Here is an 18,251-nt window from a genome sequence, read left to right as displayed (position 1 = left end):
GTTTCAACAGTGTTTACCTTTACAGCAACTGATTTTAAAAACACAATACCAAACTCATAACCTGTATTCTTAGCTGTCTGGATCTTGTTTACACTTTTTAAAGACGGGGATATTTCACACAACCAGTTTGTTGGCATGTGCTTAATCTGACATGTGATGAATTTATGCCAATTTAAATTTTTTATAAAAAAAACCTTTGATGTAAACAACAGAATATATGAGAAGGACTTCCTACAGGGTTTTGAAGTTGGCAAGCCTATTTTTCTTGCAATGTCTAATTGATTTAGCCACGTATTACTTACATTCATCATATTTCTAGGCCCTTTCAGAAGAAATTAAGCAGTACTAAAAGCAAACGACAATTATGTGCTTATCTGTTCACAGTTTTGAGAATCATATACAGTCTTTACTCTCTTTAACTTTTATAACTAATATAATTTCTCTCATTTTGCATTTTGTTTGCATCACTTATACACCACCATAACAAAAACAAATTCATTTTGAACAGATTAATAACAGCTACAAATATTATTTAATATATTTTTAATGAGCCATTCTATCAATTTGTGTATTTTATCTAAAATATTAAGTTTTTTAAAATATTTATTAATATATTAATAAAAATATTTACAGGGAAGCTGGGAAATGGAGCCACAAACAATTCAAAAATAAATAAATAAAGATATCTGAATGACTTTATATTAGAAGTTTTAGAATTTAATCGATTCAATTTTTTCAGTGTTCTATGTAGTTTTTATTAATGTTTTACAGTGTTTTCCTCAGACTTACAGTTTATTTGTGGCGACACATTTATGAGGGTAAATGATGGGTAACCAATATGCTATCAGGTCAGTCATTTTCAGATGCGAAGCCACACGCAAAGCCTCCATTTGACGCGTCGACCCAAAAAAATGATGTGCACAACTGCACAAAATGTAGTCTTCGCTCAGAACTAGGCATGGGCCGGTATTTGATTCTGGCGGTATGATAACCTTTAGCGAAAATATCACGTTTTCACAGTGTTGCGATATTGCCATTGCAACACTAAAATGTGTTATTTTCAAATGCTAGATTATGATATGCTTTCAAAAAATATACAATATTTTAGTAATGTATATTAAATGTAAACATCAAATCAATCACATGACTTAATGATTTAATGAATTTTGTATAAACACAGCTCATACCTTGGAGACGGTATCACAAAACATTTGAGTGATTTTGTAACCTTGACCGTTTAAAACCTCGGTATACCTTGAAACCGGTAACCGACCCATGCCTACACACAACTAACACTCCGTGATGACACATTCACTGTGCACACCAATGGCAGATGCGTCCAGAATAAACCAAGCTTCAGAGTCACAGTGGCGTGTGACGACTGGAGTGTGTACAGGACGTTTCATGTGCGATGTATGTAGTAAAAAAACGTGCTGTGCGTAAATCTATTTGTGATGGTCAGTTTTGGGTTTGTGGTGGACAGCCACAAATAAATGAATGTATATATGTTTTAAATTTGTTGTTAGAACAATGTCCAGGAAATGTTGCTTAATAATAAAATTATTAAGAATTAATCTTTTTGCATTTCTATACATAATGTCCTGGGGACAGAAATGGCACCAATTTGCTAGAATGGCCCAAATGTAATAACTATTATTTGCTTACTTCATTAATGAATCCCATAAGTTATCTTTGACAGTCCTCATGTAGCTACTATTTCTGTAAAATAGAAATCTTTGAGTGTTGTTGAAGACATATTATCTTTATTATTACAAAATCAAAAGCCTAGGTTGGTTAGCTTTTCAAAAGAAACCATCAATACACTCAATAAAACAAACTTTGCAGTCCTAATACACATTTAATATACAACATGCAAACAAGGTACGTACCACCACCTATTTTTTCCTATGTCAAACGCTGACTGAAATTTCTAGGGTGCTTTAACATTACATTCTCTACCCCTTTTATACCTGTTATTCATTTGCTTTAGATCTGATGAGGATGGCTTAAGAGGGAGGTTAAAATATCACACATTTTGGAATAGAAGCATTTTAACTTATATTTTCACATATTTTCTTACCAAAGCGCCAGCATTTGACCAGGCCACATGCGTTGTTTCTAAACTCTCAGCAGGATCATGAACCAGTTTAATGCTCAAAGCAATAACAAAGCTTTATGATGAGACTGAACAGTTCACTCAGTAATATCATGTGAGGAATCCCCTGTGACCTGTGATGGATCTCTCCCACAAAAAGCCATCTAGCTACCAAGTATCTTTTACATTTATCTAGCCAGGCCCAAACTGGATATGTAGCAGGTTTTAACCCTTTTGCCAATGAGACCCTTTATTGAAGTTATAAAATATTTTACTTAGGCTACACAAAAATAACATTGTAAGCTAATTTCAGATGATCAGAAATAATTTTTCTAATAACCCAACATGATGCGTGTGTGTGTGTGTGTGTGTGTGTGTGTGTGTGTGTGTGTGTGTGTGTGTATGCTTTAAGGTGTTTTTATAATGCTAATGGTCAAGCAATAGGAAACATTTAGGCTTAATCATACAATACTAACATTGTGCTTTAGTGTGAAAATTCATAATTAAAATAATTATGTTATTCTCACGTAGTCACCCTTTTGACTTTGTCTTAAAGTGAAATACATTGCATCTTCTAGCCCCAAATCTTCCACTTACAGGATGAAGCAATATGGATTTAAAGCAATATGGTGTTATCTAAAATCTCAACTCAGATATTTTATTCATACCTTATTTATTAAGTATCTCATCTATACTTCCATCTTTTAAAGATTTGATGGCAAATTCAGTGTTTATTTCTTTCTTACTTTCATTGGAATAGCGTAAAAAAAATTTGTGGCAGATATAAGCCTTATATAAGATAACTAATTTTCCCTCATTATTAAAAATATTTTCTTACAGGCAACCAACACACCATCAAACTTAAGCCCTAACCAAAATTACAACCACAATCTGGCCTACCAAAACACATTTCCTATAAATGATTTTAATATCCCGGACGAGCCCCCGTGTTTTGTAACGTCCCGCAGGTGTTTGTCAAGGGGTAAGAAACCCAATGTGATGTATAGGCTAGCACTGGTGGTCTGGCGTTCTCTTTTATGGATGCAGGGTGATGGTGATATGTGGGATGGATGTGGTGACATCATAGAGTCAAGGAAGGGTAATGGGCAGGTTAAGCAGGTGAAGTATCTTCCCTCTCCTCATTCACTTGATAACGTGACTTGCAGATTCTTGCATTAGACAGACATTCATCATACTGCATTGTATGTTCATCGAAACTGATGATGCTTTATAAAGATTATTTTGTTTCAGTTCACATTGACAGGTCACGTAGAGCTACTGTAAGATAGATCCTAATGATTTATTACTGGGAGCATTGACAGGCTCTTTGGAAGACAAAAATATAAAATCAGGATAAAAATGTATTAAGCATTAGGTTTATATAAATTCATTGAAAGGAAAGCTCCTGGACCCTACAGCGCAGTCATTTTTAAACTGTTCCCAGGGGACCCACTGCTCTGCACATTTTGCATGTCTCCCTTTTCTTACACACCTGATTCAGATCATCAGCTCATTAACAAAGAGATCCATGAACAGAACTGGGTTTGTCCAGAGAGACATACAAAATATGCAGAGCTGTGGGTCACCTGGGACAAGATTGAAAACCACTGCTATAGCAAACATTTTTTGTAAGGTATGTGAAGAGCCTCCTATGTTAGTTTATCTCAGTTATTTCTCAGACCGTTTGGAGTCAGAGGATGCTGCAAGTTCTGCAGTAAATTAAATAAAGCACTGGTCGAATAAGAAACTCATTCTGTCTTTGTTACATGGAAGTGCGCTATAACGCCTTAACACATCTGTTGACTTTTATTTTTAGTGTTGTGATACTCCTAAACTGGTATCATATTTAATTTAAAAGTTAAACATCAGATAATGGTTTGCCTGGTTAATAACAGGGTTCCAAACAGGACGTTTCTCTATTGACGTTTCTCTATTGATGGCTCTCTAAAGTGGCAGACCATGATAGCTAAATATTTTTGACTGTAATAGGTTTGTAACTGTTTCATTATTGCCTGATGTTGTGGATATCACTTATGGACTTATAAGTTGGTCGAGTAGATATTTTATACTGTATGTCTTCTGTGTTTTATGTCAGTTTTTATGTAGTCACCAGTAAAGGACTTTGGTCTGTGGTGTCTTCAGCAATATATTATTGTCAGGGTGTCGATTCCCAGGGTGTTGGAATATTAAGTCACATCATAACATTTATGGCTTAGTTGATTGGTCGAAAACCGAACATCCTCCGGTCTCAGGCAACACTGGCAGTTAATGTTTTGAGTTTAGCAGAGGATTTAAAGTACTTTTTATAAAATGTGCAACTTGTGCTGTAGTGCAAAATGTTTTAATGCCCTTGACGGATTATGGTAAATGTTATGGATCCACACATCTCATCTTATTGTGTATTTCCTTTTAATAAATCGCTTTGTTGTTCTTTTCACATTTGTTTGTTGCTTTGGATAAAGGCATCTATTAAATACTTGCTCATCTGATAGTAAATGCTCATCCATTTATCATTTGAAATGATTTTTGCTAATGTAATTGCATGTGGTTTTTGTATGGAGCTGTCTGATCATCCTAATGCTCTTTGGATCTATTTGAAATTTACTTCAAGTCTCCTGTGAATCTGAACCTCCATGATTCTTATGAGATAAAAACAAACCACTTTAAATTTCCAGTTTGGTTGTTTTGAATGTTTGAGTTCTCTCCTGTGCATGATCAGTAAAAAGTCATCTGCAAACAAATGAAATCGATATTACAGGAGATTTATATCAGTTTAATTTAGTCACATCTCACAGGAATTCATTAAGTATTTAACATGGTGGCTAATTCTTATAATACTTCTGTATATGATTATTATTAAAAAGCAATATTCAAAACTTATACCATGAATGTGCTGTATATTGTTTTTGAATCAAGCTTTTACAAAATTCACAAGTTTATGTATAAATCAGAGAAACCATTATTTCAGAAGTAGATGGCAATTGTTTTACAAATGTTTAAAACAAGAAATATATTTGCTTGTCTTCGTGACATTCCAGGCCAAAAATATTCCCAATGCAAGCAGAGAGCGTTGTTGTGTAACAGAAATCAGGAAAAATCTTTTTTTTACTACACTTTTTTGACATTGCTGTGTTTTTTATTTGAAAACCCATTCTTTCATCCATTCAATTTACACTAGTGCTTATCTATAGGCCAGTGGTCACCAACCCCGTTGAATATTTACCCTCCTACTTTAATTCCAACCCTGCTTCAACACACCTGCCTCTAATTATTTAGAAAGCCATGAAAAGCTTAATTCGCAGGTTCAGCTGGTTCGCAAGGTTTTGATTGGGGTTGGAGCTGAACTTTCTAGGACAGTAGATCATCAGGAACAGGGTTGGTGACCACTACAATGAACTCTAGTCCAGCATATTTCTGGCTGTAGTCTAGAGCAGTTCTTTTCAAACTGTTCCCAGGTGACCCACTGACACTTTTGCTTTGTTTATCAGTTGCGTGTGATGCACAGGTTGATTGATGTGGTATTTGTCTCCGCCATCCTTCACTATGATTGGACGTCTGAGTAAAAAGTGTAATTGACAGCATTTTTATAAAAAGCCAGTGTATTTTAAAAAAAAAATGCTATGCTAGACACACCCCTGCTTTAAAAAACAGCATACCAGCAAGACCAGCATTTGTTGTGTTTTGGTGCTGGTTTGCTAGTTAACACCAGCTAAACCAGCACCAAACCAACACCAGCATTAGCACCAGGTAAACCAGCATTAGAACCAGCATCCCATGCTGGTCATACCAGCAAGTCACAACATGTGTTGTGTTTTGGTGCTGGTATGCTGGTGACCACCAACTAAACCAGCATAGACCAGCATAATTCCCATGCTGGAGTTTTCAGCAGGGACAGCCTAAAAATGATGTTGGGTCGAATACAGTAAGCACAAACCCAACTGTTTAATTATCACAATGTGTTTTATTTTTTTTATTTACCCTTTATTTTACCAGGTGATATCCCATTGAGATATTCAAATCTCTTTTGCAAGGGAGCCCTGGAGCAACAATTACACAAATTACACGGAATCACAGAAACGAACACTACAAACAATACAGATTTACAGTTTACAGTTACAATTTACATAAAGGGGTCATTAAAAACTTGTACATTGTTCAAGGTTGCAACATTTAAGTAATTGTTTAAAATGTTCAAGTGAAATAAAAGCAGAAAGCTTTAAATCTTTTTGGATCAAATTCCAATACCAAGGAGCAGCATAACTAAAAGCAGTCTTACCAAATTCAGTTTGTTATACGTGGAATATTTAAAGCCAGAATGTTAACGGAGCGGAGATTGTAAACGGAATGATTCCAGGTCAACAGACTGTTAAGATAACTGGGTAAATTACAGTTAATAGCTTTGTAACAAAATCACAATGTGTTAAATATCACAGTGAAATCTATAATGTTCTTGCAGATCTGATGAAATTTACAGTATTTGTGGATGTCCATCTTTGTTTCAAGGCTGTGTAAGAGCACTATGAATCATTTTGTGGTGTCCATGTAATGAGAACATCGAGTTTCTTTTGTAAATTTAGAGTAGACTCAGACAGGAGATTGCTTACTGACTCTGAACAGCATTCAGACATCTTAAAGTGACTGACACAGATTTATGTTGGCAAAGTGCTGGATATATTTTATTGACCTTTTTGACCTGTATGGCCGGGAAGCCATTCGATTTGTTATATGTCAGAAACCATCAAAAAATTATATAAGTCATTTGACAAGACGTAATCTAAAACTTAAAAATAAAACTAAATCTAAAATTTTAGTAAGTAAGTAGTAAGTCTTGCTTAACATGCACTCTAACAAAAAAAAGAGCTGGGGAGCTCAGATGCAAAATCTGCGAAAAATGAGATTTTAGCATGTATTATATATTTTTCAAATACTTTCGCTTCAAATCTGCTAAATCCCAGCCTCAGGCTATTCAGAAATCCATCTTTTTGGCAGAATCCTTTAAGAGATTGATAAACAATAATCATTTACTAGTAAACATGTCAGACGAACTTAGATGGTTTTGCTTTTGATCGCTTCAGCTGTTAAAGGTGACAATAGAATGATTGAACGGCGTATTTATCCTTGTTCTGTGATGTGACATGTAGACAAAAAATTTTTTTGTTTGGGTCTGTAATGCCTTAGAAGCTTCCTAAAAACCTCTCTCAGATAGCTCTATTAGGGTGGGGGATTTTAAACAAGTGGTTTTACACCTATTTGGCTCCCCCTACTGGCTTAACTTGCAATCTCATTTCTGATTGGCTGATTTTGCTGCCACTCAAAAAATGTAGCCAATTATTTTAAAGTGGAGGGGCAGTGAGATGCCTGTGATGTCATAAGCATCAGTTTTTCAGATTGGGCCGTTTTCTGGCTGACATTTCTAAAAGACGAATTTCTATGAGACTGAGATGTTTAGCATGTCTAGCACTTTATGAATGTTCGTGAATGTGGGTAGACTACCATTATTCAACAAAGACAAGGTAAAAATGGTTTTTCATTCTCTGTCCCCTTTAAAATGCTAAAGCCTGTCAATAGGTTAAATGTAGGATACATATACAATTTCTACATGTGACACTAAAATCCATGATCATAATCTTCTGATCGGTTTGGTTACAAATATTTAAATTCATCAGAATAAAGACATTTATTGCAGGTTTGTAATTACATGAGAGTGAGTACATGATGACAGAATTTTCATTCTTGGGTGAATTATCCCATTCACCTAAAAAAAACATGAATTATTAGCCACAGGAGATGAAAAGTCCTTTTTTATTTGCAAAAAATCTTACAATAGTATTAAAATTACATATACAGTGAGGAAAATAAGTATTTGAACACGCTGCTATTTTGCAAGTTCTCCCACTTAGAAATCATGTAAGGGTCTGAAATTGTCATCGTAGGTGTGAGAGACATAATCTAAAAAAATCCAGAAATCACAATGTATGATTTTTTAACTATTTATTTATATGATACATCTGAAAATAAGTATTTGAACACCTGAGAAAATCAATGTTAATATTTGGTACAGTAGCCTTTGTTTGCAATTACAGAGGTCAAATGTTTCCTGTAGTTTTTCACCAGGTTTGCACACACTGCAGGAGGAATTTTGGTCCACTCTTCCACACAGATCTTCTCTAGATCAGTCAGGTTTCTGGCCTGTCACTGAGAAACACAAAGTTTGAGCTCCCTCCAAAGATTCTCTATTGGGTTTAGGTCTGGAGACTGGCTAGGACACGCCAGAACCTTGATATGCTTCTTACAGAGCCACTCCTTGGTTATCCTGGCTGTGTGCTTCGGGTCATTGTCATGTTGGAAGACCCAGCCTTGACCCATCTTCAATGCTCTAACTGAGGGAAGGAGGTTGTTCCCCAAAATACATGGCCCCGGTCATCCTCTCCTTAATACAGTGCAGTCGCTCTGTCCCATGTGCAGAAAAACACCCCCAAAGCATGATGCTACCACCCCCATGCTTCACTGTGGGGATGGTGTTCTTGGGATGGTACTCATCATTCTTCTTGTTCCTCCAAACACGTTTAGTGGAATTATGACCAAAAAGTTCTATTTTGGTCTCATCTGACCACATGACTTTCTCCCTTGATTCCTCTGGATCATCCAAATGAAATTATCATTGGCAAACTTAAGACGGGCCTGGACATGTGCTGGTTTAAGCAGGGGAACCTTCCGTGCCATGCATGATTTCAAACCATGACGTCTTAGTGTATTACCAACAGTTACCTTGGAAACGGTGGTCCCAGCTCTTTTCAGGTCATTGACCAGCTCCTCCCGTGTAGTTCTGGGCTGATTTCTCACCTTTCTTAGGATCATTGAGACCCCACGAGGTGAGATCTTGAATGGAGCCCCAGTCCGAGGAAGATTGACAGTCATGTTTAGCTTCTTCCATTTTCTAATGATTGCTCCAACAGTGGACCTTTTTCACCAAGCTGCTTGGCAATTTCTCCGTAGCCCTTTCCAGCCTTGTGGAGGTGTTCAATTTTGTCTCTAGTGTCTTTGGACAGCTCTTTGGTCTTGGCCATGTTAGTAGTTGGATTCTTACTGATTGTATGGGGTGGACAGGTCTCTTTATGCAGCTAACCACCTCAAACAGGTGCATCTAATTTAGGATAATAAATAGAGTGAAGGTGGACATTTTAAAGGCAGACTAACAGGTCTTTGAGGGTCAGAATTCTAGCTGATAGACAGGTGTTCAAATACTTATTTGCAGCTGTATGATGCAAATAAATAGTTAAAAAATCATACATTGTGATTTCTGGATTTTTTTTAATTATGTATCTCACAGTGGACATGCACCTACGATGACAATTTCAGACCCCTCCATGATTTCTAATTGGGAGAACTTGCAAAACAGCAGGGTATTCAAATACTTATTTTCCTCACTGTATGGGCTTAAGTCTGACATCATGCATTGCTTCCTGGTCCAACCGATCTCAAATGCCATATAGGAATTAACAAAATATTTACGTTAACATACTGTTCACTTGTATCACAATGGAAAACTCCCAAAAACATCCAATCCTAATTTTTCTGTCCATAACAAAATCCGAAATGACCAGACATTGTGTTATGGACATGGATTTTTTACGAATTGTTAATATTTTGCTGTCGGTGAAATTTTCACTTAAATGTGTCACATGAATAAATAGTGCTCATAAACGTCTGTTTAAATAATATCCTCTATTGAAATGAGTGGAGGCTTGAACTCGGAAACAGTATTCCTTACGTCATCACGTCATCAAACGCAGTGTCATTGTTAAAGTAAAATTCTGGCAGTAGCCATAACTGTTTCATTCTGTTGAAATTGATTGTTTAACCTTAATAACCTATTTAACCTTATTAAATTAAATTCCAATAATAACAGACATCTATATTTTATTCAGTGATTAGCATACATACCACAATTTGCATTAAGTATAAAGGAGTGGAAGTTGTTTGTCTGTGAGTAGGTGGTGAAAGGAGGGGCTTGCTCTCAGCTCTCATCATCTGAAAAGGCTTGACCACTGTTTGTTAAGAGCACTGACTTTATTTATTGATTTAGCCTGAAAGCCTCTGACATAACCGTGAGCAAAAACTATTGTCAAAGCAGGACTCAAGCAACTGCCAATAAACGGTTTCTCCTTATTCAAAGACAGTTAGAGAATTGGTTTCTATTCTAAATCAGCTGTTTATTTTTAATACACATTACAAAAGAACAACAGATTATGACAGCCTTGGACCACTACACAATATTTGTTTCTTAAATTGTCTAACATGTCTAAATTTGACTATTTTACATTCACTGCACTGTAAAAAAATTCAGTAGAAATTGCAGCTGGGTTGCCGGTAATTTACCGTAGATTTACATTTATGTTATTTACTGGCAAGAGTTTGTTCAAAGTTAAATGAACATTAAACATTTACAAGTCTTTGTCTTTACAGAGTAAAACTAAAAAAACAGCATCAAGCAAAACATTCTGGGAAACAAAATCTGAAGCAAAAAACAGAAAAAGGTTGATGATGATTTCTGATTCCCAGAATGCTTTGCATGAGGCTGTTATTGTATAGTTTTATTCTGTAAAGATAAAGACTTGTTAATATTTAAAATTTATTTAACTTTGAACAAACTCTTGCCAGTAAATAACATAAATGTAAATCTACGGTAAATTACCGGCAACCCAGCTGCAATAACATTGAAATTTCTACGGAATTTTTTTACAGTGTGTAAGTCATTTGCTTTAAATGGAAATTCTGTCATTAGTTACACGGATCATGTCATCTTTGGCTAAGTGTCATCTTGCCCAAACATTACTGTTCATTTAGAGTCAGAGAGTGCTGATGTCAAGGTAAATTGTTATTGATTGTCTTTACTTTCAATTTGACCCATTTAGAATTTGTGAAGTGGTTATGAAATGAATCAGTTTTCCATCAACCAATCAAAATTTTACACCATGCTTTAGGACTTTAATATAAATATTGTAAGTGATCATGGTGTTGATATACACTCTTACTAATAGAGGTGCTTTCGATGAACCTTTTTAGGTTCCATAAATCTTTCAGTTAGATGTTCTTAAAATAACCATTTCTCTCTCAATGTTTTATAGTCGAAGGGACTTTTTAGAGTGAACCTTTTGTGGTTCTATGGATGTTAATGGTTTTTTCAATGGCAGTGGTTCTAAATTTCAGTCACCCCCAAGAACATTTTACATGTTTCCATATATAAAACGCCTGATTCAGTTCATCAGCTTGTTAGTGTGTTAATTAAGGAAACGTTTTAAACATTTTGGAGCCTGATGAATGGAATCAGGTGTTTCATATAAGGAGACATCTAAATCATTCTGGGAGGCAGGGGGCGAGGACTGGAGTTGATAACCACCGTTCTATGGCATCATGTAGCATCTGTATTTTTAAGATTGTAATGCACAAAAGCACTTTGGACATTTGGGGCCCTATCATACACCCGACGCAATGCGCAACGCAAGTGTTTTTTGCTAAATTTAGGCCGACGCAGTTATCATTTTCACGTCCAAGGTCCCGCTGCTTAAATAGCAAATGCATTTGCGCCCATTTGTATGCTCATTGGCGTGCTGGCTTGAAAACAAGGTGTGTTCAGGCTCATTATTGGGGCGTTGGTATTTTGATGCTACTAAAATTGAATACACCATTGACCAACTAAAACATGGTCTAAAGTCAACGGCGCAATATTGTTTTTGTTATTTAAAGAGCGCGTAAGTAATATGAGCCTACAAACAGGACGACAACGCACGTTTGCTTATTGCACAAACATTTTTAAATATGAAAAATGTAAGGATTAAAATTGTAAAAGATTATTATTGAGTCTCTTGGACATAAATGAGGACAGTTTACAGGACTTTAGAAGGCGTGAAGCTGAGATCAGCTGACAGAAGAGCTGCTTCACCTGTAGCCTGGTAAGTAAGCAGATTTTTGCTTTTAAGAAGTGCTAATATTGCATTTATTTGGGTTTTCTTAAATGCTACCCCATTGGCATATTGTATATGATGACTTTGTACCTTTTGGATATGGTGAGATGAGAAACATTTTTAAGTAATGTTTTTCAAAACACCTAGGGCGCTGTCCCAGTTCTGAAATGGCTATACAAAACTTTTTTTTTTTTTTACTTATGCAAACATTTTTATTTTGCATATTTGTAATTATTTTTATAAAACCTTTTTAAGATTACAGTAATCAAACACTGTATGTTTTACTTATAGCTCCATTACTGAAAAAATGACTTTTAAAGAGAACCAAAGCTTTAATTACAAAATAACCATTATAATAAATAAAACAGAAAGCACATTTTATAAACATTAATCTTAAACTGGTGGTCTTCTTCCTCTGCTTACAGTTTTTCAGCCATGTAAATAGGGAATCCACCTTGGTGTGGGTGCAACTGGCTAATAAAGGATATGGGAGATGAGCCTCTCATTGGTTTATTGCACGTTACGCTCAACACACACACACATTACTCATTACGAGAAAAGAAACAACCTTTTAGACAGTGCGCCAGGTGCATAGACCATTTTCAGACCAGAGAGAAGCTAGGCAAAATCGTGTTCATAATCGTCTCACAAATTTCTGTGGTATGGAATATTTTGCTCATTTATCTGTGTCAGTGTCACGGAATGCCGCATTTTTCTGTGTCCGTACCACATACTTTCTTTTCCGTGTCAGTTTCACATATCGTGAATGTTGTAAAACCTTCATTTAAAACAGTTGAACCAACTTCATGTTGGCATGACACGTGCGTCCTCACTACGGCACGCGCGTTGTTTATGCGTCTCATTTATCCTTTCCTGATAACTGCTTCAATCTAGTTTGCAACATTTCTCGTCGTGAATGTTGATCTCTCGTTTTAAAGAGCTGAACCATTACATAACTTTTGTGTGTGCATCCTCATTACGACACGCCCATTACGGCATTGTTTAGGCTTCTTGTTCACACAGAGGGTTTTCCGTGTATCTTACTAGGTCCTCTTTCGGACAACAATCTCAGAAGAATTACAGGACGTGTTTGTGTTCACACAGACGCTTGTCTGGCAATTTTACGGGTATTTTCTGGGACCAAAGGTCTGTGTAAATGGGGTAAATTTGTTGCCTGACGTTTGGGTTAGGATGACATTTTATGTACAGTAACAGAAAGCCGTTCTAACCCCAAACCCAAGCGACAATGGTAAGAAAATAGGACAAACAATTGTGTAACCAATATGTGAAACTGACATGGAAAAGAAAGAGATGCAGAGATGCGTGACAATGACACAGATAAATGAGCAAAATTACGTGACTATATCATGAAAATTAGTGAGATCAGGCTGTCATGGAAAAACACCTTGGATAATGTATCCAATTTTGCCTAGCTTTTTGAGTACAATACGGCTCTGTGTAGTAAATGCCGCTCCATCTGAAAGCAGGTGAGGACGATTTACTACTAATCCCTGAACCGGCTTTACTGATGAAACACGCATGAGAATCGCAGGCGATTTTTTTTTACCCAGCCCAACTTTAGGCCATGCGCTTAGATCGATAAAATTGGCACCATAGTGGTGGTTTACCGGACAGGGATTAGCTTAAGACAGGACTAGACCTTAGTTAAATTAGGATATTTAAGTCATTTTAAAAGCATAATTTATAAATAAACATTACTGGTGTGCATCTTCAGACACAAGACTCGCACTGATATATTTTAAGGTATGACGGAGCAAGTTGTTTTCGGTCAAGAAACCACTAGCATTTAAGTTAGTCTGGGACTAGGCTTAGGCCATGTCTGGGAAACCGCCCCATAGTGTTTGAGTCCCAGCTTTTGGTCTTTTCCTGACTCTTTCCAGCAAGTACTGTAGCAGCCATCATTTCACCTTCTAAGGTTAACTGATGTAGTCCAGCAATGATTAACTCACTTCGATTTAGAATAAATTGTAATTTGAATGTGGTTTTTGCCTAAATAACTGATGAGATGTATGATATTTCATCATGTAAGCTAGGTCAACATTAATAAGACGACTTTTAAATGCAAAATTGCTTGCTGGGTTGATGCTTTCTTTCTAAAACCCAAGCAATCATGGCCAAAAAGGGTTTTTTAAATACATTGCCATCCCCCAAAATGTATCCACTTGGACCTTTTACCTTAGAGATATGTGTAATTCACACACTGTTTGGTCTTATATTTTATTATTTGTTTGGTTTAACTTTGGTACTTTCAATGAATTGGAAAAACTGCTGAGACAACTCCCTGCTGTACTCTAGTACACTAACACTAAACTAACTTAACATGTACTCGCTATCTATTTAACAAGCCCTCTCCGGTTGATTTACGAATGTTTTCCCTTTCCTCACCGTCAGAATTAGTACTGAAATCCGGATAGTCAGGCGAATGAAGACTTGCATGCGTAAGACCGTCAGAGGCGAGCATGGCAGACATGCTTAGCGTGTTAAACAGAGAGAGCCTGTCATCTCTTTAAGTTCCACTTCCTTCCTCCAGTCAACCCCCACCTGCCCCAATCTATCCCACCCATGCTCTTTATTCCTGAACCGCACATCCTGTGTCTTCACTGAGATGCAGAGGATGCAGTTCAACACAAATTTAACCTGTTCATGGACATAATGAAATAGAAATTGTTTTATTGTAAATAACAATATTGGATGCTGTTCAATCACAAAATATGAATTCTGCTAAACAAATTTCGGATACGAGAAAGATATTATGCTTGGTGTACTTCGTAACTATCTGAACTGGCAAGACTTTGGTCAAACAGCTTCACCAGCGAGACAATGCTTATCGACCCCCTCTTTTTGCTGTTTTTAAGTATAGCTAGAAGGTCCATCAGCTACATCTATCTGCCCACAGTCAATTCATTCACTGTCTGATGCATATTGTACACATAAGTGGCAGACACTTTGTCTGACCTGTCAACTAAGTAACTTCCAGGATTCAGGTATCTCAAGGTTTTACCAGTTCACCTGAAAATAGTTTCCTCTGGGTAAGGCAAATCTTTGTTTGATAAAGAGCTTGTGGTGGAGTTTTCAATCATAGCATTTTAACTGTGTTTATAAAACACAAATTTAATTTTATTAATATTTCTTTGCTGGAATAGTGGATATATTGCGCTGAGATTTGAGCTTAATAGAAACAAGATTATTGTTGTCCAGTAAGTAAAGGAATATGAAGAAATGTATTATTTGATGGATTCACTGATCATTTTAAAAAGTATATGTGACAAATAGATTTACTTTTTTGACATTACATATACCAAATTGCATTACATTTACTGAATAATTACATTTGTTTTTGTCAAAAACTGCAGTGTAGGGTAGATTTTGAGTAAATACTACAAATGTCAGTCTGTTCCTCAAAGCTTTTATGGTTTAGATAGAGATAAATAGATTTTGCTTTATTTTTTATTTTTGCTTATGTAAATGATAGAGAAACATTACATTCTATTAATTTAAAACTGATTTAAACCATTATTTATTTCTGAATGCTCTGTAAAAATATTGCTGCAGAAAACAATTCACTTATTAGGTTTAGATGTTGGCTTTGTTTCATTTGAACAGGCAATTATGGTGATCAGTATTTGTTTAAGCTGGACTCTTGACCCTTGGGGCAGTTTCCCAGACAGGGATTAAACTTGACCTAAAGTATAGCTAAAGGCTGTAGCTCAATCGCGCCTTAGTGTGATTCAAAAGGAGAGATGTCAATTGCACGACCACTCACCTTCAGCATTTTTAAAAACATTCTGATGCAGGAGGCAGGGTTACGTGAATGTCCGAGCTGCATACGTGACATATAAAAAACACAGACTTTTCATTACAATGGGTTCCAGTGTTAGGAGGGCTTTACTTCCTGCTTTGTTCAAAACAATTGTATCCTAATTATGAAAGCGCGCCCGGGATCGGATCGATAAAAGTACAGTGTGAGTGTGTGCTTCTGGGGGAGTAGGGAGGGGCGACAATTGTGCTGGGGTGTGGTTTGGTTTGGATAGTGTGAGTGCGCCCTAAGGCTATGTTTACATTAACGCGTTTACCTTTTAAAACGCATTACTTTTGGCAATGTCACCGTTTCGACCCTCATAAACGGAGTCGTTCGTAAACGCTGAAGACCCTGTTTTAGTTTAAGAACTCAAACTCTATATCAGATTGTTTTAACATGTATCCTTATAGATAATGTCTGTTTTATATTTATGTTTGAGTATTGTTGGGTTTGAATATTGTTGTAATGTTGTTTATGTTTTGTTTAAATTTAGTTAGCTTATTACGAAAGATAGACTGTAATTTTAACCGCCATATAGGGCGTTGTAAAGGCCAATATGAAGGGAGAATTGTAATGAGTCAGACATTATTTTCAAGTTTAATTTAAGTTTTGTTTGCTCCTTTAAATTGAATTTTGTTTCTTATAATTTGTCTCTTAATTTTAATCGATGTTTTGTTGATAAGTTTTGTAAATATAAATAAAAAAAACAATAAAATCAACGTCATATTAATATTTCATGCTTGTTTAGCCAATTGCGCTTTTTGCTATTTCTGTGTTAGTGGAGGACGTGCACGGACCTCGCACACTTTTAAAAATTAACGCAATAAGCATTTCTGTTGGCTAAAGCAATACTTCACCTCTTACTATGTTTGAATGAAGTTTGCATTTGCTGATTTATTTATTTTTGCTTCAAGTTCGCTACTGTTTAGTACTGTTCACTTGAATGCTTCCTTTTTAAATCATAAAGACCTTTATGTTTGGTTAATAACATCAACATTAACCTATTTATCATATTAATATGCTGTAGGGGGGGGGGCTAGAACAATATAAGACTTTCCCAAACACATTTTATGTTTAACGATTTTAGTTACCGGCAAAGGGTCCAGGTATGAATTTTTGTCAATATCGCACACCCCTAGGCTGCATAAATGCGCAAAGGTAAGCTATTATTAGAGTAATAAGTTATTTTACACTTTTATGCGCATGCCCAGTTACGTGATTGGTCATGTTTCATGCATTAATGGTCGTGTATAGTGTGGATGAAGATTCTTTTTAAAATGCCAGTATAAACGAGGATCGTTTTCATTTTAAAATGCCATTTTAAAACACAAATGCTCTAATGTAAACAGGGCCTAAATGTAAGAGCTGTCTAACCTGAAAACAACTTGCACTGAACATATCTTAAAATACGTAAGTGCCCTTTGTTTTGCTTTAAAATGCACACAAGGAATGTTTTTAGTAAGGCATAAAACAAGTTAGATTTCCTAATTAAGCTGAGGTCTAGTCCTGGTTTAAGTTAGTCTCTCTCCAGAAAACCAACCCCTTGATGTTAGCTTTTTTATTTCATTGGCTGCTATAACTGTGCAAGTTTAAAACACATTTGCTATGGTAAAGAAAAGACAATGGTGCAGTTATATGGTGGTGGTGTACATGATGGTTTAGAGATCATCATCTATTAAATTCTATTTATCTGTCAATAATGTATATAATAATATGCAGCTCTCTCATATCAGTTTGTCGAGATACTCTGATTCTTAATGTTTTTTTTTTTGTGTATAATTTATACAGCGGTTAATTTTTATGTGCAAAGTTTTAAAATTGTTCAGAATGGCAAACTGCTGGGAGTGCTAGATCTCATACTGTAGTATCAGATTACTGACAAAAAATATATTTGTATCTGTGTAAGCACTGAATTAACACATTAAATCAGTAAATAATGATCTTTACTATGTAAGGAATAATTGACGATGGGCTGTTGAATTGTTCGGGAAAAAATGCACACCCAAGGTGGTAATGCGGAGTGCCATTACAACAGGGGTGTGCATTATTTTCAAATAATTCAAATGACCGGAGTCAATTATTCCACTTATATTTTAAGACATTTGACAGGTTAGGTGTGTGTTTTACAGAAAAAAAATTAACACCCCTGGAACATTTCTCAACCAATCAAAATAAAGCATGTGGTATAACAGATACTAATCAACAACACGGTATTGCATTACTAACAACTAATGCATTACTAATTACTAACAAGCTATATATTAAGGGTCAAAAGTCCAGCTAAAACAAACACTGATCACCATAACAGTGACTTTAAATTAACCAAAGAATCAACATCTAACATTCACACATCCAAGAAAAATTTACACTT

General features: G+C 35.8%; 1 protein-coding gene across 1 annotated transcript in view; it reads left to right on the top strand.

Moving 5' to 3' along the window:
• arrb1 (arrestin, beta 1) overlaps positions 1–18,251 on the top strand; it is a 40,961-nt gene that overhangs the window by 869 nt on the left and 21,841 nt on the right. The window contains exon 3 of the mRNA XM_065281852.2: positions 11,989–12,048. Coding sequence (XP_065137924.1) covers positions 11,989–12,048 — 60 coding nt within the window. The remainder of the gene's footprint in view (positions 1–11,988; positions 12,049–18,251) is intronic.

This window comes from Paramisgurnus dabryanus, chromosome 8 (assembly GCF_030506205.2).
Source record: "Paramisgurnus dabryanus chromosome 8, PD_genome_1.1, whole genome shotgun sequence".
Classification (NCBI taxonomy): Eukaryota; Metazoa; Chordata; class Actinopteri; order Cypriniformes; family Cobitidae; genus Paramisgurnus; species Paramisgurnus dabryanus.
The sequence above is the reverse complement of the archived record's forward strand: the minus strand, read 5'-3'. Positions and strand labels throughout refer to the sequence as shown.